Source organism: Magallana gigas, chromosome 1 (genome assembly GCF_963853765.1).
Source record: "Magallana gigas chromosome 1, xbMagGiga1.1, whole genome shotgun sequence".
Classification (NCBI taxonomy): Eukaryota; Metazoa; Mollusca; class Bivalvia; order Ostreida; family Ostreidae; genus Magallana; species Magallana gigas.
The window spans coordinates 17,723,842-17,745,607 of record NC_088853.1 but is presented as its reverse complement, the minus strand read 5'-3'; the positions used below and the strand labels follow the sequence as shown (position 1 = coordinate 17,745,607).

The 21,766-nt window shown below is 32.2% G+C and overlaps 1 protein-coding gene across 2 annotated transcripts; it reads right to left on the bottom strand.

Moving 5' to 3' along the window:
• Positions 1 to 17,047: 17,047 nt before the first annotated feature.
• Positions 17,048 to 21,552, bottom strand: LOC136269467 (orexin/Hypocretin receptor type 1-like). 2 transcript variants are annotated; one of them, XM_034465330.2, is made up of 3 exons: positions 21,038 to 21,552; positions 20,464 to 20,635; positions 17,048 to 19,295 (listed from the first exon to the last, which is right to left on the bottom strand). In XM_034465330.2, the coding sequence occupies exon 3, from the start codon at positions 19,223 to 19,225 to the stop codon at positions 18,092 to 18,094; it is 1,134 nt and encodes a 377-aa protein (XP_034321221.2). In that variant the 5' UTR covers positions 19,226 to 19,295; positions 20,464 to 20,635; positions 21,038 to 21,552; the 3' UTR covers positions 17,048 to 18,091. The 2 variants fall into 2 exon arrangements, with proteins under 2 accessions (XP_034321221.2, XP_011416075.3); XM_011417773.4 differs by lacking the exon at positions 20,464 to 20,635 and having other exon boundaries at positions 21,038 to 21,551.
• Between the last annotated feature and the right edge of the window lie 214 nt (positions 21,553 to 21,766).

Below are 21,766 nucleotides of genomic sequence, written 5' to 3'. Positions count from 1 at the left end.
TAATGAGAATAAATCATCAGTTTAAATTCAATTCAAGAGTCCAATAAGCCGGTCTAAAACATCTTAAACGAAATGGTTGAATTAAGAAAATAATATTGAAAAACAGTCAAAAGCCGTACAGGGGATGTACAGTGGCTTACAGGGGATGACAGAGGCGTACAGGGGTGACAGGGGCATACCTAAGGATGAACAGTGGCTTACAGGGGATGACAGAGGCGTATATACATGGGTGACTGGGGCATACATAAGGATGTTCAGTGGCTTACAGGGGATGACAGATGCATACAGGGGTGACAGGGGCATACATATGGATGTACAGTGGTTTACAGGGGATGACAGAGGCGTACAGGGGTGACAGGGGCATACATATGGATGTACGGTGGCTTACAGGGGATGACAGAGGCGTACAGGGGTGACAAAGGCTTCCAGTCGCACACAGGGGATGTGTACAGGGGAGCACAGTGAATGACATGGTATACAGGGGCTCTGTACTGGGCCTGACAGGAGGGGGGTGTACAGGGGACGTCAGTGAAAACACGGGAGAAGACAGGGGATTTTCATACGGAAAGGAGAATTTAGAGCCAGTAGTGATGAGATTTAATTGGTTACATTGGAGAGAGGCCGAATGTTTTGAGCCAGGAGAACAACAAGGGATAGGAAACGCCTGGTTGTACAGAATAACAGTATACTGATCTATACTAGCATTTGATTCCTCAAAAATAAACATTGCTGAGGCGTGGCCTACACAACTATTGCTCTTTATCAAAGGTTTTCCCTGCTGGAAATCCTGGATCAAGGTTACCGGTTCTAATCTAGGAATAGTTGAAAGTATAAAAACATACAAATCTCAAAGTGAAGAAACATTAAAATTTAAAAGGGGACGGACAAGCAACATATGATGCAATGACATGAAAGTTTTCATACACAAGGACGTTGAATTTAAGTATCATATGATATGAAAACTATATGAAAATATATTTGATTGTCAAGGAACCCGTAATTCATTTCAGATAGTTTTAAACTGTATCTCATACAGCCAAAGACAACAAATAGCACATATTCAGCATCATTATCGACAAAATAAATTTCTGGTTGATTACTATAAGTTTCTTTCGTTTGAAGATGACATACATTAGTGTTGTGAACAGAAATGGTGGTGGCCATAGGTATATCCCAACTTGAAAGGAGTACGTTATTCCCCGTGTCCAAATATATATGGTGAACCTTCAATGCTCTGTCAGAGTTATATCCATCCTTCGCAAACTCCGTTAGTAAATTCATCAAAAGCTGTATGTTCTTACTATTGTTCGTCATATAGTATACTCGTTTTGAACACTGATTATTCTTAAACACAAACCATTTAACAAAGAAGGTAACACTGAAGGGTGTGAAAATTAAAAACAGATAAAATGGCTTCCAATGTTGTATATAAAACAGTTAGGATCGGTAACATCACAATGAATAAACTGAACTTCTAATAAGGCAGATTGATATTCATATTTACTATAAATACAAAACACCATTTAATAACACATTATCAACTTAGAAATCGTTGAAGGCCTCGTGTATGATCAAACGTGCATTATGAGACTACGCAGTGAGAAGTACATGTCCTCTTCTGGCACAATCAGTTTTATGAAAGCATATTGTTTCATATGCTAAATTTTCAAGGAAATTCCAACACCAATCGAAATTACTTGGAAGGCTACAAACCGTTCTGCTGATAAAAAGTTCTAAAAGTGTACAATATCATTGCATCTTATGGGTAAAATTTGCTTAAAGTATCATCATTTTCCGGTATTGTTATACTGACTGAGGCTAAGTTTTGAAAGTTTGACGTTGTAATTGGCCACGTTTTCTTCAATTATTCAAAATAAATTATGAGTTTGAATTAGGTGCTTTAATGTGTGGTAAGATTTGGCTTTTTGCCTATTATTTAATTTAAAATCTTTACTGAATTCAATGAGGGACATTCCTGTATAATTCTAAAAGATTGTCACAATGATATTTTATGTAAAATAAGACCCTTAAGGGGAAAAAAAGTACAACTTAGCGGGAAAATCAAAACAACTTTGTCTATCTAGGTAGATTAATTAGTGTATGACATTGATTTAATATTGTAATCCGAGGGGAAAACACAGGTCGATATCCATTATACGAGGTTTTATAAAAACTCAGAAACCTCTCAAACTGCTGAATTATCGGACACAAATCAGACGGGTATATCGATAGCAAACAAAGACACCAGAACGTTAGAAGTATTTCTATATAACTATAGCATTATTCCATAGATTAAAAAAAGTAACAAGCTTGGTTCGTAAGGTTAGCCATTTTGATTTTTTAGACCGGTTCATGTGCCACGATTTTCTGACAGCAATTCGTGTAAAATTGACAGGTAAAAATAAACATGTTTGCCACTTACTCCTTTTTGTGTAAACTCTTGCAACATCTACATGAATTACGAAAAAAACGTTCCCTTTATTAAGAATCATACTTTGAATTTAGTCTACAGTTTACAAATCAATAAAACTAGAAAAGAAGGGCAAAAGTAAATGAAGAAAAATGACAACATAGGCGTCGGAACCGGGGGGGGGGGGGGGGGGGCTAGGGGGGCTTAACCCCCCCCCCCCCACTTTTTTTTTTTGCAAAGTTAGACCTAACCATTATGGACATAGCATCATAGAGGGTTCAGCCCCCCCCCCCCCCCACTTTTTCGCGCAGTCAAAATAAGTGTTCCTAAATTTACCTTGAAAGATTGAGAAGTTGGAGTCAAAGGCATACTAGCCCCCCCCCCCCCCCCCCCCCACGGATTAGGGTTTCCATGATTTTGGAAATTAGTTTGTTTTTCCTTCATATTTCTGAGGAAATATTTCTTAATATGTCTAGCCCCCCCCCCCCCCCCCCACTTTCAATATGCTTCCGACGCCTATGGACAATAACAAACCGTCAACCATTTCAAAAATCCATAAAACTAAGTACAAAATCAAAGCAGAGCAACACGGACCTTCAAATAGATAGAGGTATGATCAGGTGCCTATGAGGAGTGAGCATCCTCTGCTGACCGGTCACACCCGCCGTGTGCTCTATGTTGTAGTCGGAAAAAAGAAAGAAAAGTCAGTATACAATTAGATGATTATTTATGGTCTAACAATTAGTATGAAAAAAGTCAGTTAGCATGCGACCCAGTGGAAGATTGCATCACGTCATTTTTGGGGTATACCTTTCCTAATTGACTTTTGAATAAAACAAAACAAAAAGATGATGACATTGTCAAGTGACCCCGTTTAAAAGAATAAATTGCTCCAAATTGACAGTGTATATTTTACGAAAGACTTTTTCTCTTATGGAAAATTTCTTTTAAGCAAAAACATACAGCAGTTGGCTGAATTAAGAAGGAGGGGACATTAATAAAAAATATATACATTAAGCAGTGTTGCATGATCATCTGCAGATTGAAATGCATGCATGTTCATTACATATAAACACTGTGAAGTGCTGCAATGCTGATCCCTACACTTTAAGGGTTAAAAAATAAAATAAGCTTCTCGAAGATTTTAACAGCATTAACAATTCTTGCACGATAATTCTCTCATTTTAATCTGCTCACTTGCTTTTGTTTGTCTGACAGTACTAGATTATAACACCTGTTTGCAAAATCCAAGTACTTAAACGTGTGAATGGTGTGTGTACTAATAGTATGGGTGTTATGGATAGAACTATACCATACTGCTGACGTCAGTGGTATATAAATACATGTATTCCGGAAATTGATATGTTAAATTTGAAAAAAAAAATGTATGATACATATACATGTAATATGTACAAATGACATGCTGTTGAATCATTAAAATTTGTAGTGGCTTCATATGGCAACAAACACGTGGTGCATCTTATATTGTTTATTAATTAAAAATGTATGCAGTGAAACCCGCTCTGTAATTAATGCAGTCGACCATAATGGCATTTATCTGTTTTAATGCCTAGAATATTTCTTACTACATTGACGTGATAAACATTTTTTACACGAACCAGTAATTCCGACATCAAACCCAGGATTAAGATAAAAATGCTTCAGTTTTCTTTGTACTTCTGTTAAAAAGAGAATGTTTAAAAGGTGATAATGTAAAAAATGCTGACTGGAACTGCTATAAAGGAATCGGCTTATGCAATATGTATCACGAAAAGTCAGAACGTAATTCGGCATATTATATTAAAATGGAAAAGTATTGATTTATGTCAAAGAACTATATATTTGGCTACCATAATTCACCATTTTTTGAAGTGTTTCGGGTACAATAAAATGTTATGTTATATTTAAGAAGAATGGATATAATATATATTTTTCACCTATTGATTTGATTTATTTACACTCACTGGCAGTATATAACGTCAGAAGTTACGCTATTTCTATAATTCAATCAAAATCAGTCAAAAATTGACATTTTTCTTATCTTTTTATGAATGGGAAATATAGAGCGCATGCTTGAACACGGAAAAGTTATTAGCCTTGGCTTAACACATCTCCGATTAAAATATTTTGTTTGTTCAAGCATGCACTCTTTGTTTTCTGAAAGAAAAACTGCTAAAAAAAAAGCTGTTTTATGCTAAACATGCAAAAATGACGCAAAAATGTTGTCTTTACGATGTCATATTTTTAAATTGTGGGCAGTTGAATCAAAATGAACATTACTTAAAAACATCACATACATATTTGTACAAAGAAAACAAAATATAACAGTAAAATGATGATGTTCATTTAAGGGGGGCATTTTAGGCCCATATCAGATATAGTCCTTTGGTGATATGTGATTGATAATGATGTTCATTGTGATATTAAGATATTTATCATTTCCATTTTATTTTCTTGATGAATCGAGTCGCATAAGAAACATGAACACGTTACGCATATACATGTATTTTTAATCACACGATTTGAATAAATCTCCCATGAAGGTAAATTTAGTACATTTCAAAAATATTCAATACTCAATAAGTCATTTCTTGTCTACCAAAGGTGCTGCCTGCGATATTTGCAATGGCTTCTCACATATGAATTTGAATGAACTGCCACACTGAGCGTCATTCCATTTACCAGAATGACGAATGTTGATACAAGGGTCACAGCGACTAGGCTGATTGGGAGCCCAGTTAGTATAAGATAGGTCTTTGCTTGAGTGTGACCAGGAATATTGTGTAACCGTCCGCTTTTTTCCGCCACACCATGTGGAACACTCATAATTGACAGAGCAAACGTCTGAAACGATATGTTCATTTGCATATTCATTATTATAGTAACTTGAGCCAAAGGGTTCGATACCGTCGCGTTACAAGGCTGGAGTCATCACATTAAACGAGACTCAAACCATCGAGTTTTATATGTTAATATTTAAAAAAAAAAATTAAATGTTAACAAACAACCAAACCATTTGGAGGGAGAAAAATCATAAAGAGTTAATTATTACAGCACTTCCGGCCAGAAGTTGTAGATATATTTTTCAAATAATCAAACAATTTACAGTGTACTTAAAATGATTCAATAATTCAATTATCATAGCTTAATTAAATTATTAACGTGTCATAACATTACCAGCTTTCAACATTTTTTGTGTTATCCATTCATTTTCTTCTTTGCTTTGTATCTCTAGTAAATATGCCCCTAGAGACTCACAAAACACCTAGATAACAAAATTCAAAATCACAGATTTTATTTTAATTTAAAGAATAATTTAAAAATGAGATATTCATTTAACCAAAATATTTTGAAATTAATAGTATTTCATTATTTCAGATTTCACCGGGTTTTTTATTCCTAAGAGTACTTTTCAAATCATTTCAAATTACCATTACATTTCAGAATTCTTTAGTTGATAATAAAGTGATATTTCATAGTATATGTTTTTAATAATTACAAATGTCTATCAAAAATCGAAAAGTTAATCAAAAACAAATGTGCCCATGTGCTAACGCATATTTGACAGGAAATTTACCTCTAAAGGTGTAATCCATCTACGTCTTCGATTTTGATGTTAAAGATATTCTCCACGTGTAATTATTTAATATTTAAAGAGACTATTTAAATCAAATTTATCTAAAAGAGTATAAATTTTTTTGCAGAAAATTTAAACATTGTTTCCTAGTTTTAAGGAAGTGTATATCGACCCCTAATTTTAAAGCGGGTAAATTCAACCAGGAAAATTCCGGAAAAACATAAACACAATTTATAGGACCTTGGATAAATTTGCACAATTTACAAATAAATTTACCAATTTATCTCATACGTGTGGTGTATATTACTCGTGTGATAAACCTTTGCTTTATCAAACGGGTGATGCTTTATCAAATACTGCTGATCCGAACTACTTTTGACATAGTCCCTCGCTTTTACGCTTCAGTGACATATTTTCGAAGATTTTCTATTTTCAACATATATATGTCTACTACCAAAAATTGATTTAAAATGGACTATGTCAAAGATTTCAATAACAAATATAAAGGAAAACATCACTGAGTTCTTTGTAAAACTGCAAATTTCATTAGCTACCAAAGATCTCATCCTGACGATGCGAAGAAAAAAGGTCCCTTTGGTTGTGTTTTTATACATAATGTATTCCAGGGCTTTTATTTCACCACCATTGTCCAGTAAGCATCCTTATTCAACATTTTCAACAGCAAGTCAATAGGCTAGTGTATTATAAAATATCTACAACTGTTCCTCGTCCGGGTTAATTCAAACTATCGAGCATTTGTATTTGTCAACAAACTTTATTATTCAAGTCTTCTTATCAGTATTTCCATTTAATTAAGTGATTTAGCTCTAAGAAAAATTATTTAGAGATAAAAAAAAAAAGTATTTTAAGGCTTATTTCAGTGAAACTTTACATTAAAACTGTAAGATTTATCTCCGAAATGACGCACTAAATTGTATTGCTCAGGGTCACAATAACCGCATAACACAACGTTGCATCATCGTTTACTCTATAAAAAATCAAATCAGGTCATATAAAGGGCTGTCTCAAAAGCTTCATAATATAAATCAAATTATATGCGATAAATAGAACATCGGTCAATAACTGTTTGATTTTATATTTGCTTTATCCAACTCCTTAAAATGGTTATATTTGCTCTGCAAGCATCGCGAATATATACACTATTTCAACGAGTTGGATAATGTAAATATAAAATCACACAATACATGTATAGATATTATCTATATATACATTTTCATTTCTAACCTACGCTAATAAGAAACTTAAAGAAAGAAAAACGGGATTTAAGCAAAAGGGCTCGTTGGTCGCGGTAATTTTATGACTATGTTTACTTAATCCCTTTACGAAGAAGAGAAATACACAAAAATGTAGGAAACTGCTTAAAATTGTAAAGCTTAATTGTATTGACTTTTCTTTACAATATAATAGTGTGTAGCTTAAACAAATCTTGTCTAAGATTTAAGGTAGCTCTGTTGGTTAATTTGATTTTTAACTAAAGGAATCACATAGTAAAGAAATCACCAGGTTCAACTGCGTGATAAAGATAGGCTTGAAAAAGACTGGTGCAAAAGTGCCATCCTTATACTGTGGTATCATTTAAATTCGTGTGGGCCATTTTTCGGGGATTGTGAATTCTTTGTTCATTCGAGAGGATTTAATTCCGTTGATGCGTCGGTTACTATTTCAGTAAGAAAGATAACTCTTTATAAAATTGTTTTCTTTGAGGATGTAAATTCGTGGGGGAGGGCTACCCACGAATACCACGAAAACTGAGCCACCACGAATTCTAATGATTCTACAGTGTAATGTTCCGGTACATAGTAAACTAAATTGTTATAGCACGATTAGTGCCATATTGTTGAACTTAACGCCGATTCCTGCGTTGATTTTGTATTTACTAAAGAATTTGTATTACATTTTGAATATTATGTCGCAGGAAAGTCAGAAAATACATAAAGCGTAAAATTGCGCTTAAGATCAAACTCACGAACTACATGTAGTTATATTGTATTCAATCCTATAGCTACCTCCAAGTTTTGTGCCGAAGCATAATAATGAAGCATTTAGCCCTTTTTCAATAAAAATATTCAATTTTCAATACTTCAATAGTTTTGTACATTTCTGTTCTCATTTATATGTGTTATTCTCATCAAGACTTAACGATGCATGTTTACATAAATATTTCAAAATACGTGTACCTCTGCATCCATCCAACTTTTCATGGATTCATTATACAGATAGCAATGATTGTTATAAAGAGACCATCCAAAACCACAAACTGCATAACGAAACATTAAAATATGTTAAATTTTAAGCAGATAAAAAATTAACTCATGTGTTCCAAGTTTTTATATTGGTACCTTAATTTCAAAACTGTCATTAAAAATTACTCTTATTTCTTTGTTTCTTATTTTAAAAATGCAGCAAAAATATGTTCAATGTTCAACTACAATAATAGTAAATTTACTTGCTATTAATGCCGCTGAAATATCTCCATGTAGACTCCGATGCTGTTGTTTGCAATCCAAGCAATGAGCATCGTAGAAGGCCGCAGTCGTTTGAAATGGAATTAAACAAAAACCCATCGCAGAGTGCATGAATCAAGCATTTACTGGTGCATCCAAACAGGGTTGATTTGAAAATAGGTACCAAGTAAGCGCCAATATGTTCAGGTAACAATTTATCAAAGGTTTTCAAATTTTTGAATTTTCCCTTCAGCATATCTTGTTGACTTGAAAAAGAAAACGATGATAAAAATACTAATATTATATTAAAGACATTCATTTTTTCACAAATAAGAGCAGGCTCAAATGCTGCGCGTCTATAAATACAGATTGATTTTCGAAGGTTTTTTTAATATATAGTCTAAATCCATGGTATTTCATCGTTGATTACTCTTAAGTAGGTATATGTATAGCAGCGAAGCACACTAAGGTGATTATATTGTACAAGGTTTATAGTTTTTGAATGCCTAAATGCACAAAGTGAATTGCGTTATTTTTTTTCTTTCAGTTTGGAAAACTTTAATACCATCCTTTTGACAGGGTTTGTGGACTTGCTTTTCCTTAAAAAGATTAACTTATCACGGGTCTATGCACAGGTAGTGTAAATGCTTTAAGTTTCAGATGTTACATTTGACATGCAGATTAATAAAGAATTGTAATACTGTTTTGATCTTCTCTCAGAGAACTTGATATATAATCTGTTCGCAATTGTTATTGTGAATATTTGATTTTTTGATTTTTTTTTTTTTTGATTTTTTTTTCATTTATTTTAAGTAATATATTTTCTTTTCAGCATCGAGAATTAAGAGCAATGCATCTCTTTTAAAGCTTTGCAGTTTTACTAAGTTTTTGCTTATCCATTGAAAATAACTTACTTACAAAGTCATTTTAAGTTTTGAAATTGGAAATTAAAGATGTACTCGACAAAAAAGGGTATATGCACATTACATATTGCAAGATGATCCCCAGTGCAAGGTATGCAGTGTTGAAAAAAGTGAATGAAGTGTATATCGAGTCTATATGGTTGTTTGTTTTTTTTTTAAGAGGGGGTGTCTTTTTCTTTTCTTCTCTTTCACATGAATTTTCTTTATCTTATATGTTGATGCTTCTTGAGAGTTAAGCAACATAGTGGTATAACATGTGCAATCTGCGTTAAAGGAAAATATATATTTACAATGAGTGAAATCCTTAAATTGGAACAGTGATATCTTTTAAATGTCGAAATCATTTTTAATGAATCTTAATTATAAGTAATATCTGATAAAAGTTAAAAACATTAATTGTTCTCCCTATAATATGATAACTGTTTCCTTCCTATTAATCTCTTCTTCTTTTTTTAAATTTATTCATCGGTGCAAACTTGGAAAATAAAAAAAATATAATCCCCGATTAGCATTTGGCACTTAGTTTTAGTTCATTTATGAATATTGAAACCGTTGTAAGCTATATTAACCAGATAATCAATATTGACATCAATACAGTTTCACTTTATATTGTCTCAGAATAAACAACATGCTACCACGCATAGTTTAGATGATAATGTACGTTTTTGTGTGCTATTTTTATAATCCAGATAAGAAGAGTTCTGTTTTAAATCATTAATTTGATCAGAAAATATTCGGTGAAAAGACAAAAACAATTATATCCCTATGATTGGTTTCGGTTTCATTTGCGAACATACGTTTGCAAGCATACGTACATGTATCTTCACTGCAAATTGAAGTTTATTATTTTTTTTAATTTAAACAGGTGACATTCTATAACGTGTTTGCCTGCCCTTGATTGAAACGATTTTAGATTATATAACTCGATAATGTAATAAAGTGCATATCAAAACGCGTCGTTTGTGTGCTTTTTTTCTAAACAATCTATTCTGTTTTGTGAAGGAAAATAGAAAGTAATGAAAAAGAAGCATTGCTTTAGATTTCAGTAAATAATATCTTTGAATTATATTTACAAATGTTAACTTACATATGTAGAACTGTGTTACTGGATCAGTAGAAAACATGTTAATATATCAGAATACATCCATATCAATTATTTACGCAAAAATATGAAAGAACTTAAAATTTGAATTGACCTTAATATTTGAGCTAATCTGAATTATTCTTAATAATTTGAAAACCTCATATAATTAAATAAACATGATTATCTTCGCAAACTGAAGTGTAGATACGATTTATAATTCCATGTAGGAAACAAAATTATCCAGCCCATATTTCACCTAAAAAATTGTGCAGATTCTACCGGATGAGCATGATCTTACATGCGACGTTAAAATAATCCATTTCTATTTTGCTATGTGTTTCCTTGAAATCATATAAACTAATGCAATAAGTTTTAATTCAATACAATGCAAAAAAAAATCAAAATGGTTGGAATTACTTAATCTCCAAGAAAATAATGATGAGTTGAACTTTGTATTAGGATTATGTAAAAAATCAATGTGTTTTCTATTACTTTATACAATGGCAATGATCATACAATAACCGTTAGAAATGTTTCCAGTAACGAACTGGATTCTATATAATAATAGTAACATGTTAAACTTCAAAACGAATTGATGAAAATTTATTAAAATTTACAAGCACAACTAGTACAACCAAGTCGTTTTTTTTTCTTCTTTGTGGTGTTTTAATGTAAACAACCACCGATGATTCACACAACAATTATATTATTGGGGACCGATTTGACGCTTGCGACAATATAATTTCTTGTTGAACTAGTATGTCTCCTTTATACACACGTATATCGGGTGATACTTTTATTTAGGGTGAGTGAACAATCATCGGCATACATAACCAGTTGTATACATGTCAATGTTCATCACACTCTTTAAATATTGAAAAAGGTCGACACAACAAGGTGCCAAGAAATGAAAGATTTTGCAATCATTGTAATAAAAAAGATTTAGAAGATGAGTTCCACTTTATACTCATATGTCCTTTTTACGCTGAATTACGAAAGAAATATATAAAGAGTTTTTATTACAAAAAACCAAGTGTTTTTTAAGCTAACTAAACTTTTAAGTGTTAACAATACAAAGGAACTCAATAATTTAGGAAAATATTTATCTAGCGCTTCCAAAATGAGAGCGCAGCATTGTAATAATACTACAGTTTAAGCTACTTATACATTTATGTTCATTCATATCTTAGATATGTACATGATTATATTGTCTTAATATGTCAACTCACTTACTGCACATTGCACATTTGTACATAATTTTATATGTATTATAATTTGTATTCCGATGAGTTGTAAAGCTCAAGGATAATAAATTGAATTGAATTGAATGTTAATTAAAAACAACAAGCCTTTCAGTTTTGACCTCATTTTTCATAATATACGGATTCTATTACACAAATCAAAACCGAACCGAAATGTGGAAAAACGGAACCGAAACCGAACCGAACAAATTGTTTCGCATTTTTCAGTTATTTCGGTGACCCGTGACAGCCCTAATTAATATATATCGAGAAAACATTATTTCCATCTGTATGGTTGGCAATCTTTCATAGCCCGTTCAGATCAATATATTGCTATGACGTGCGGAAATTATCAAACATATTTCACATCTCAAGTTTTATCAAATAATGACGATGTTGTTGATTAATAAATAGTTGTAAAACATGCTCAGAAGCCGATATGGAGTAAGAGTTCTTTAAAAGTTCAACAATAGGGAATGTCATTGTCTCTCTCTCCTTCTGTCCATCTTTCTATTTATCTATCTTTATGTCTTGAAAAACTTGACTATCTAATAGCAGATTAACTTCTGAAGTTTAATATTGCATATTTAACTATTGGTACTTTTTTGTGTAAACTAACTCTGTTTGTCTCCTAATTAATAAAAGTATATCAATAACTTCGCATTCGAGATCGCCAAAACAGTTTAATCTTTATTAGATTCCGTAACTTGTTTTTTTTTCTAGAAGATTTCTCAGACATGACTAACTCACCCCTGACTCCTTAACGATTCAGGTAGTTCACTATGCTTTTTATAGACAATTGTTTAAAGCCAAATGCACTGCATATTGATATTATTATGATAGAATAACGATTGATATAACAACCCCCTCCCCCCATCTCATTATTTTAAATTCAGTATTTTCAAAGAACTAATAATTAGGAATTTTGTTATCAACAGGAAGGCTATTATCTTTGGAGGGACTAAGTCAGAGGTTGGGGCTCATATCCTCAATAAAATTTGGTCTTTTTTCATACATGGGAAGTAAGTGTGTGTGTGTTTGGGGGGGGGGGGCAACCACAACCTTTTAGACCTTTCCGTTCAGCTCGGAAAACATAGAAAAATATGGTGTCACTTTTGTGCGGTGTATACAGAAAATAGAAAAAAAATCACTCTAGAATGATAAGACAATTTAATCGATTTTTCGAAAGATTAAATATTCATAAAAAATGTAATGTAATGATCATATCAAAATGATTGAATTGCGTGGTTTTACTTTATTTCTATAGATTATAAACAAAGATGGTGGAATGAAGTTACGTTTCTCTTTAGGAGATTAATATACTTCAGCATTTATACGAACATTTTATTTATAGTGTGAATTGTCACCGTCATCAGTAAAACTTTGAACGTGAAACATAAGGTTTATTTTTGCTCACTAAGAGCTTTTTTTTCATTTTAAAGTGCACTATTAAGTATATCAATAGGGAAACACTTAAACTGCACTTACGTAACAACAACTTCATTCATAAAAAAGAGGATTTTCCTCACTTACATCCTCACAGCGTCAGGGATTCTAACTCCCACGGCCATAACTGGCCTCTGGATCCCCGATATTATGAGGATGTCTAACGAATGGTAATGCATATATTTTTGTGGATTCAATACCTTACAAATGAATATGAGTTTGAAACGGTTGAGACAATTTACGCTTTATAAAAAGTCTGCAAAAAGCGTAAAAGTCAATATGAGTATAAATTCGGTAGCTGTTGAAATCATTCCTTTTGCTTTAATTTTCGGCTGTTATGTATAAAAGTGGATCATTAATGATATTTAAATTTTACAGAGCTCGAATAACGTCGGCCGGCTGACAGGTTTTTGACGTTAGTCTTACTGTGACGTAGATAACTCTCTTTAATAGAGCGTTACAAGCACAATTAAAATATTTTGATTTGGGTCCTATTATAATTAGAACCAAAATATTTTAATGGTGCCTAAAAAAATATTTCTGATGGTCCAATTACACATTTTCGTAAAATGAATGGGGAATTAAATGTGAATGTTGTGGTGTCAATATGATATATTCAGATGATAAAACCAACACTTTATTGCTGTTATTAATTAAAAAATACGACAAACGTCATCTTATTATAAAGTGCCGAAAGACTTCTTTCGTAGTCTCTTACAACATAGTTTCTTAAATACTGCCCCTAAACTTGACATCGTAAAACCAATGTACGGGATTTGCAATGTGGTTTAAAATATTTAAACTTAAGAAAAAGTATTGATATTCAATTGGTATTCTGTTAAACGTATTCTAGTCGCATTTGTCTAGTGGATTTGAGTAACCCATGACGTCAGATACGAAACTACTTAGACAATAATGATTAGCAGAAACAGAATGCTAAGTTTTCTGCGAGTCTGTTGTTTACGGTTCGATTCTCGGCAAATAGTTGCAATTGTTTGAAATTCAGAGAACTTTGTCGTCTTAGTCAAACCTTGTTGATGATGTATTAACGTTGTACCTTTTCAACACTTTAACTTGAAATTGTTTGAGACTCGGGGCAGTATTATATCCCATTTGAACCATGTCGAGGAATTTTCGAAAAAGTGACCTTTACAAAACTAAAACGTTGATCATCTATGGCGGTCACTTCGGTTTCTGCGTTCTTCAAATTGTTTGTCCTGTGGGAAGATCCATTAGATCCCGATAATGTTTTAAATATAGTTTTGGTCATAGGAATGTATGATCCAGAAGTCACTATGATATCAATGAAGGAAAGCAGCAGAAGCGTTCCGAAGTACGGAACCAATATTCGAGATCCGTATGAGCCGTCGAAATAATAAAACGATACCAAGATTATCTGTGTGACACTCCCCTCTGTATATTGTTTTCCAGTCTCTTTTAATCCCGCAAACTTTAACATTCGAACTGTGTATTCAAAAGAAAAGAAAATAGCTAAAATTGCAATTCTACGGTACCTTTGAGTCATCTGCTGACCAAAAAAGTGGCATATTATCAGGTATCGCTGCAATGTAAAAGCGAAAATCGGATGGAAATCAATTCGATTTAACAAATGATTGAAAAGGTGAAAAAAATTATCCAAAGTGCCATGAACACATTCTGTAAGGATCAAATAATGTACACAAACATTTGCACTATATTTAAATTAACAATAGTACTGATACAATGCAATGATAACTGAGAGCAAGGCATAGGGATTTTTTTTTCTAGATTGGAAATTGTTTTTCAAATTTTTATTGTTTAATTTTCAAAAATAGATTTAACAGGCATAATTAGAAATTATTAAAGGAAAGTCAATTTATTAGATATCTAATATAATATCAATAGTATCGTATAATATCAAATTGGCTGTTCAACTTTTATACAAATGATTCTCTAAAGTTCAGGCACTTGTTTTTGCTATAAATATTTCCCAATGCATGAAACGTGATTAAAACGTAATGTATACATCTCAAAAATGCATGAGATTCCAGGAATTCGTGAATTGCAATCATATTGAGTAAATAGGAACAGCAGTGGACAAGTGTTTAGTACCATTCACTTTTTGATAAGTTCTCTAAATGCGTTGATTATTCAGATCATAATATAATGAGTTAACATAATCGCAAAATCAAAACTTACAAGATTTTGCCCTATATTTTACATGTATTATAGTACACATGGATCAGTTAGAGTATTAATTAATTCTCACTATTAAATACATTTCACTATATAATCAAGCTGAGATGCATTAAATACTTCACCCATTTTGATTTGAATTTTTTTCTTTCAAAGCAAAATTCTATTTAGTTTTCTGAAGAAAAAAATATCTGTTTACCAAAAGTATAAATAATCATATTGCTGGTACAACCGTCCGTAGTATTCATGTTCGCGCCAATATCAAAATATAAAAGCAAACAATAACTAATGCATGGTATTTAATTTCTTTTGCAAGGTCAAAGAGTGTCATCAAAATGAACTCTGATAATCTTCGTTTTATAAGAAACACTAAGAAGAAATAAAAACATACTCTCAATTAGAAAATTCGCGTTTAATGCAAGAATAATAAAGATTTTAACGATTTAAAAAATCACTTTTTGTTTGCAGCAAAGGAGCCTTGGTATTTAAGGCCACAAAGATCAGTCTTGGAAAGTAAAATTGCTTCACATTGCTTTTCCTACCGTATTTATTTTAATTGGGATTTCTCATATATTTGAAATACATCATGAAAGGACTATATATGATAAGGGCCTAAAATGGCCCCCTAAAATGAGCATCATCATTTTACTATCATTCTTTGTTTCCTTAATACAGATATGTATGTGATGTGTTTACATAATATTCATTTTGGTTCAAGTGCCCACAAATTAGAAATATGACATCGTAAAGACAACCTTTTCCCGCCATTTTTGCATTTTTAGCGTAAAACAGCTTGTTTTCAAGCAGTTTTTCCTTCCGAAAACATAGAGCGCATTCTTGAACAAATAAAATATTTTAATCAGAGATGTATCTAGCCAAGACTAATAAGTGACAAAAAAATTTTCCTTGTTCAAGCATGCGCTCTATGTTTCCCATTCGTTTATATATAAGAAAAATGTCAATTTTTGGCCGATTTTGATTGAATTATAGAAATGGCGTCCCTTCTGACGTCATATACTGCCAGTGAGTGCATATAAATCAAATAAATAGATGAAAAATATATTTTATATCAACTCTTCTAAAAAATTAGTTAACATTTTATTGTACCCGAAACACTTAAAAAATGGCGAATTATGGGGGCCAAATTTAACTCTTATCATATATAGTTCTTTTCGCACTTACGGAAATGTTTTTATGACTGTAAAGAGGGATGATTTTGTTTATGCAAAACTGTCTCAATATAGGGGAATTTTTCCAAACCTGATGAATGCAAAGACAAAGCAATATTCAACCTTGGTTCAATGAAGTAATAACCTTCACATGTTGATCAGTGTACATGAAAATAAAATATACGAATTTTGTTTTGAATTCAACTAAGGCATGTAGTTTTCCTATAAATAAATATTTCCTATTGGAATTTAACATTTTAAGGGAGTTTTGTTCAAATGTTCAAATTCTTTTGGAATTTAAAGGGACTTAGACAGATTTCAGATTGAAATCTTATTTTTGTATTATACTAGTAAGTATAAAATGGTTTACTTGTGCATTGTGGATTATTGACCAAAATTTGGATGCTAGAAATCAAGTAAAAAGCGAGATTCAGATGTAAAACTTCACTATAAAACAAACGAAGCTTGAGTCTCATATTTGTTTAAAAATGATGTAAAGTACAGAAATTACAATATCTTTGAAAAATGAATCGTGACAAACAAGATAAACGAATTCAGTGTGTTCATAAATAATTTTATCAACAACAGAACAAGTGTTAACAAGTGTGAAAGTCGGTCAATATATCTGGTCTCAATAGATCCGTGGTTAGAGCACTGGCACGGTACGCAAGAGGCCCTGGGTTCGAGTCCCGATTGATGCAGGAATTTTCAGCACCAGTTACATTTGGCTCCCAACGTGTGGCAGAAAAATACAAACGTGACACATAATCTATTTCCGACAGCTCGTTTCATATTACAGTGTACATCTAAGTATATTAGGAGGCAAACACTTTAACTGCACTTATGTAACAACAACTTCATTCAGATTTAACCCACTAATTCTAATGGATTTTTTTCTTTACAAAATGAATTTAGTAGCTAACCAATTTATAAACAAGGATGCAATGGGTTAGGACAGTTCACGTTTTATATACTGCACAGCAGTTTATAAAAAGGCCTATACTGTTCCAACCAAGTTTATATGAGTATGAATTGGGTGGCAAATTTATTTCTTATACAATTCAATTTCCTGCTATTAATTAAAGACAAGAATTAGTCATTTCATCTCAAAAAAACATCAAATAGTTAAATTCAAACATGAAGCAAGCTTATTGATACGCTTTTGACGTCAGTCTTACTGTGACTTAGGCAACATTCTTTATACGATATAAACACATTTTTCAGATAATTAAACAGCGCGTATCATTTTTTTAAATCTATAAACCAGACAATTACAAATCACCCATTGATAATTATAAAAAAAAAATGAATTCGATTTACAGTGCGACAAACCTAAGCTTTAAATTAGATAATGAATCATACAGAGTAATGAAATTCGAAACGAACTTCTTAAAATAATATTGTTCCCCATCATCAAAGTTATGTCAAAATATCCAACGGGGTTATATATATAACGTATCATTATATCTTCAGAGGAAGAAGACTAAGGCAATTTCGCTGTCAGTCGGTTACATCAAAATGTCAATGTCATCGAATTACAAATGGATAGTCATTTTGAAACGCTGACTTTCATTTTTTTTCTTTTCAAAAGTATGTTTTCTTTAAAGGTCGAAAGAGTTTTTGTGTAGTCTCCTACAACATAGTTTCTTAAGTTCTCCCCTAAACTTGACATCGTAAAACCAATAGATGTACGGGTTTGCGATATGATTTAGAAGATTAAAACGCAGAAAGAAGAAATTGATATTTAGTTGGTATCCCGTTAAACGTATTCCGGTCACAAATGTATGGATTTGTGTAATCAATGACGTCAGATACGAAACTACGTAGACAATAATGATTAGCAGAAACATAATGCTTAGTTTTCTGCGAGTCTGCTGTTTATGGTTCGATTCTCGGCAAGTAGTTGATTGTGGTTCAGAGCAATTTGCCGTTTTAGTCAAATCCTGTCGAGGAATTTCCATCATTTTGACTTGTTCAAAACTTGAACTATGATCATCTGTGGAGGTAACGCGGGTTTCTTCATCTTGTGAATTGTTTGCCCTATAGGCTGCCCCATTAAATGGCGATAATGTTTTGTATATGGTTTTGGTCACGGGAATGTATAATCCAGAAGTCACTATGATATTAATGAACGAAAGCAGCAGAAGCGTTCCAAAGTACGGAAGCATCACTCGAGATCCGTATGAACCGCCGTCGAAATAACAGAAAGATACCGAGACTTTCCGTGTATCATTCCCTTCTGTATAGCGTTTTCCAGTCTCTTTCAACCCTGCAAACTTCAGCAATGGGGCTGCATATCCAAGCGAGGAAAGAAAAATAGCCAATACTGCAATTCGGCGGTACCTTTGAGTCATCTGCTGACCAAAAGGGCGGCAAATTATCAGATATCGCTGCAACGCGATAGCAAAAATCAGATGAGCGGAAAACCCGCCGGACATGATAATCAGGAAAAATAGGGTTTTGCAGAGGTTGGCGCTCGGATAGACGTATCTCATCGTGTTGTCTAAGTGAAAACTGCTAACACTTGATACACACCCTATGAGGTCCACCAGAGCCAGGATCGGGATGAAGTACCTTGTGCCGCTTTTATCGGTTATGAACTTGGTGTACATCAAAAGGACAATGCCGTTGCCGAATACACCAAATGCCCCTGCAATAAGGTCTAGCACTGTGTTTGGGAGAAGTTGCTTAGAGTGTTGTTCTGTCAGTAGATTGTCCGTGTCTGTACTTGCCATGTTGTTTTATTTGTAGGTTTCGTTTTGGTTTACGGTTAAAGAAGTACTACAAATGTACAGCAATATTTATCTGGAATTAAAAAAAGGTGTTTTTATGTGTTTCATGTTTGGGTGGATATTTGTTAAACACTTAAATGACACAGGAAGTTAATTTACATGTTTATAGCGCCTTCCTTATTACAAGGAAAATGTAGCGTGCATTATAAAGACGCATAAGAGTGATGTACCTTAAGGCTTGGTTGACCAGCTAAGAGTACAAAAACAGTTTAATTGCTATATAAATCAGAGTTTACTAGCTATCCGATCTTAAAAATAATTTCTATAAAGGTGAACAAATTATCCAAAGTGACATGATTGCACTGTGCAGGAATCAATCAAAATACACAAACATTTGTGATATCGTTAACAATTGTACCGATACTATGCAATGAAATTTGATAGTAGGATATATGAAATAATTTCTATTGACTTGCAAAAGGGAAACTAAATGCAGGTTATAATGTTATTATAGTTGAAACAAACCTTCATGGGAAAAGATTTTTTAGATTGGTTTTTGCTTTTGTTCTTACAGTATTTTAAACTAAATTATCAAACAGGCTTGATTAAAAATAATAAAGTATAGTCAATATAGGTAATTAATGTGATACTGTATTAATAGTATGGACTAATATCAAATTGGATGTTCCACACTTTAGCAAATGGCTATATAAAGTCCATGTACTTGTTTCTGTTATTTTAATTTCTAATAGTGTGATAAAAACGTAATGTATGTTTCTAAAAATATTATTGGATTCGAGTAATTCGCGGATTGAAGTCATGTTCGATTTAAGAGGATAAGCAGAGGACAAGTGTTATTAAAAAGTACCATTCTGATCTATGGTTAATTATCTAAAAACGATTGTCATTTAGAGCATACTATCATGATGCGCTAGATAGGTTAACAGTCGCGAACAAATCAAGATTTTTGATTCAATTTACGAAAATTTCCTCTTTATCAATATTAGTTTTGACAGAAAAAAAATTATTTCGTAATATTGTCCCTATTACATAGCTAGGTTAACAGTCGCGAACAAAACAAGAGTTTTGATTCAATTTACGAAAATTTCCTCTTTACCAATATTAGTTTTGACAGAAAAAAAATTATTTCGTAATATTGTCCCTATTACATATTATACCAAATACATTCTACTTTTCAATTTTAAACTGAGATTTACTCATCAGCACATGAATGCACTTACATTTAGCAATATACAGCTTTTGTCCTACTTTTGCAATCACATGGCTCACGTGTGGATTAATTTCTCTCATAATTCGACCTTCATTTTGATCGACAAACACTTTTGTATATGTAACTTGTGTGAATTTCGTTTGGCAATGGTACCCTTGAGGGCTACAAAATTCCTGTTTGATCTGAAGAGGTGTAAAGATATAAACTCGTGTATGGATATCAGCAAAGTTTCAATTAAAATCCAGATATGAAAAGTCTGTTGTAGACTTATTTTCTATGAGAAAGTGGTAAATTACAAGTTTATTACTTCTGTCTACTTTTCTCTACTGCAATGTATACATTTCAACAATTTTAACACAGGCTTTTAAGTAACTTAAGGTATTTTTCAGACAATCTGTAAAATACTAAATCATACCTTAAATAGTAACCCTACCTTAAAAAATAAAATTTTGCGCATACAACATTACAAAATAAATACAAACACATAAAAATCAATTTCTTAGTATACAAATCGCTAGCTTACTTATCAAATATTCAAAATATGGTACTTATGAGAAAAAAAATACAAACAACAAAACACTTACAATGTATAAAATGTCCTATTTTTAAAAAAATGTTATCCTTTCCCAGACTTACTTAGTTTGTTTGTACATGTTACTTCCAACAATCGCGGAAGTGATGATTCAGTTAAACTTTTTTAATGAAATTGACGCATGCCCGAGGTTTACATGCTCGATTGTCTATAAACCGTTCATAAATACGCTCTTTGTTTTATACTGGGTTATTTTTTGGAAAGATATCTTATTTAACATAAAGGTTTAACGTCATTTTTATATGTATAAAATTTTATATGTATTGATGTATGTATTTGTAATAATTTTGTCGAAAGATAATTTCTTAAAAATTTAGAAATGTAGAAGTTTTCTATCATTTTTTCTATTCAAAGTTGGACGACAAGCTAAACAAAACCCATACGATTAAAATAATGTGGGTTACCATAAGAACCCTGCATTTTAGTTTACATTATAAATAAACACAAAATTTAAACTTTGTGGTCAATATCATTCTATTTTTCTTATTAGAAGCATCCTTAAGAGATATAATTACACGCTTAATCTTTTGATTTTATAATGACTATCAACAAGCTTATAGTCTTAAGTGTTCATTTTTTTAATTCCTTTAACACACCTTCAACCACTATCAAATGTTAGATGTGTGTAATGTTTCTGATGTTACGATGCCAATTCCGGGCATTTTAATATTTAAATTAAAACAAGAATCGAAATATAACACAAATCCAAAATGCATCCAAC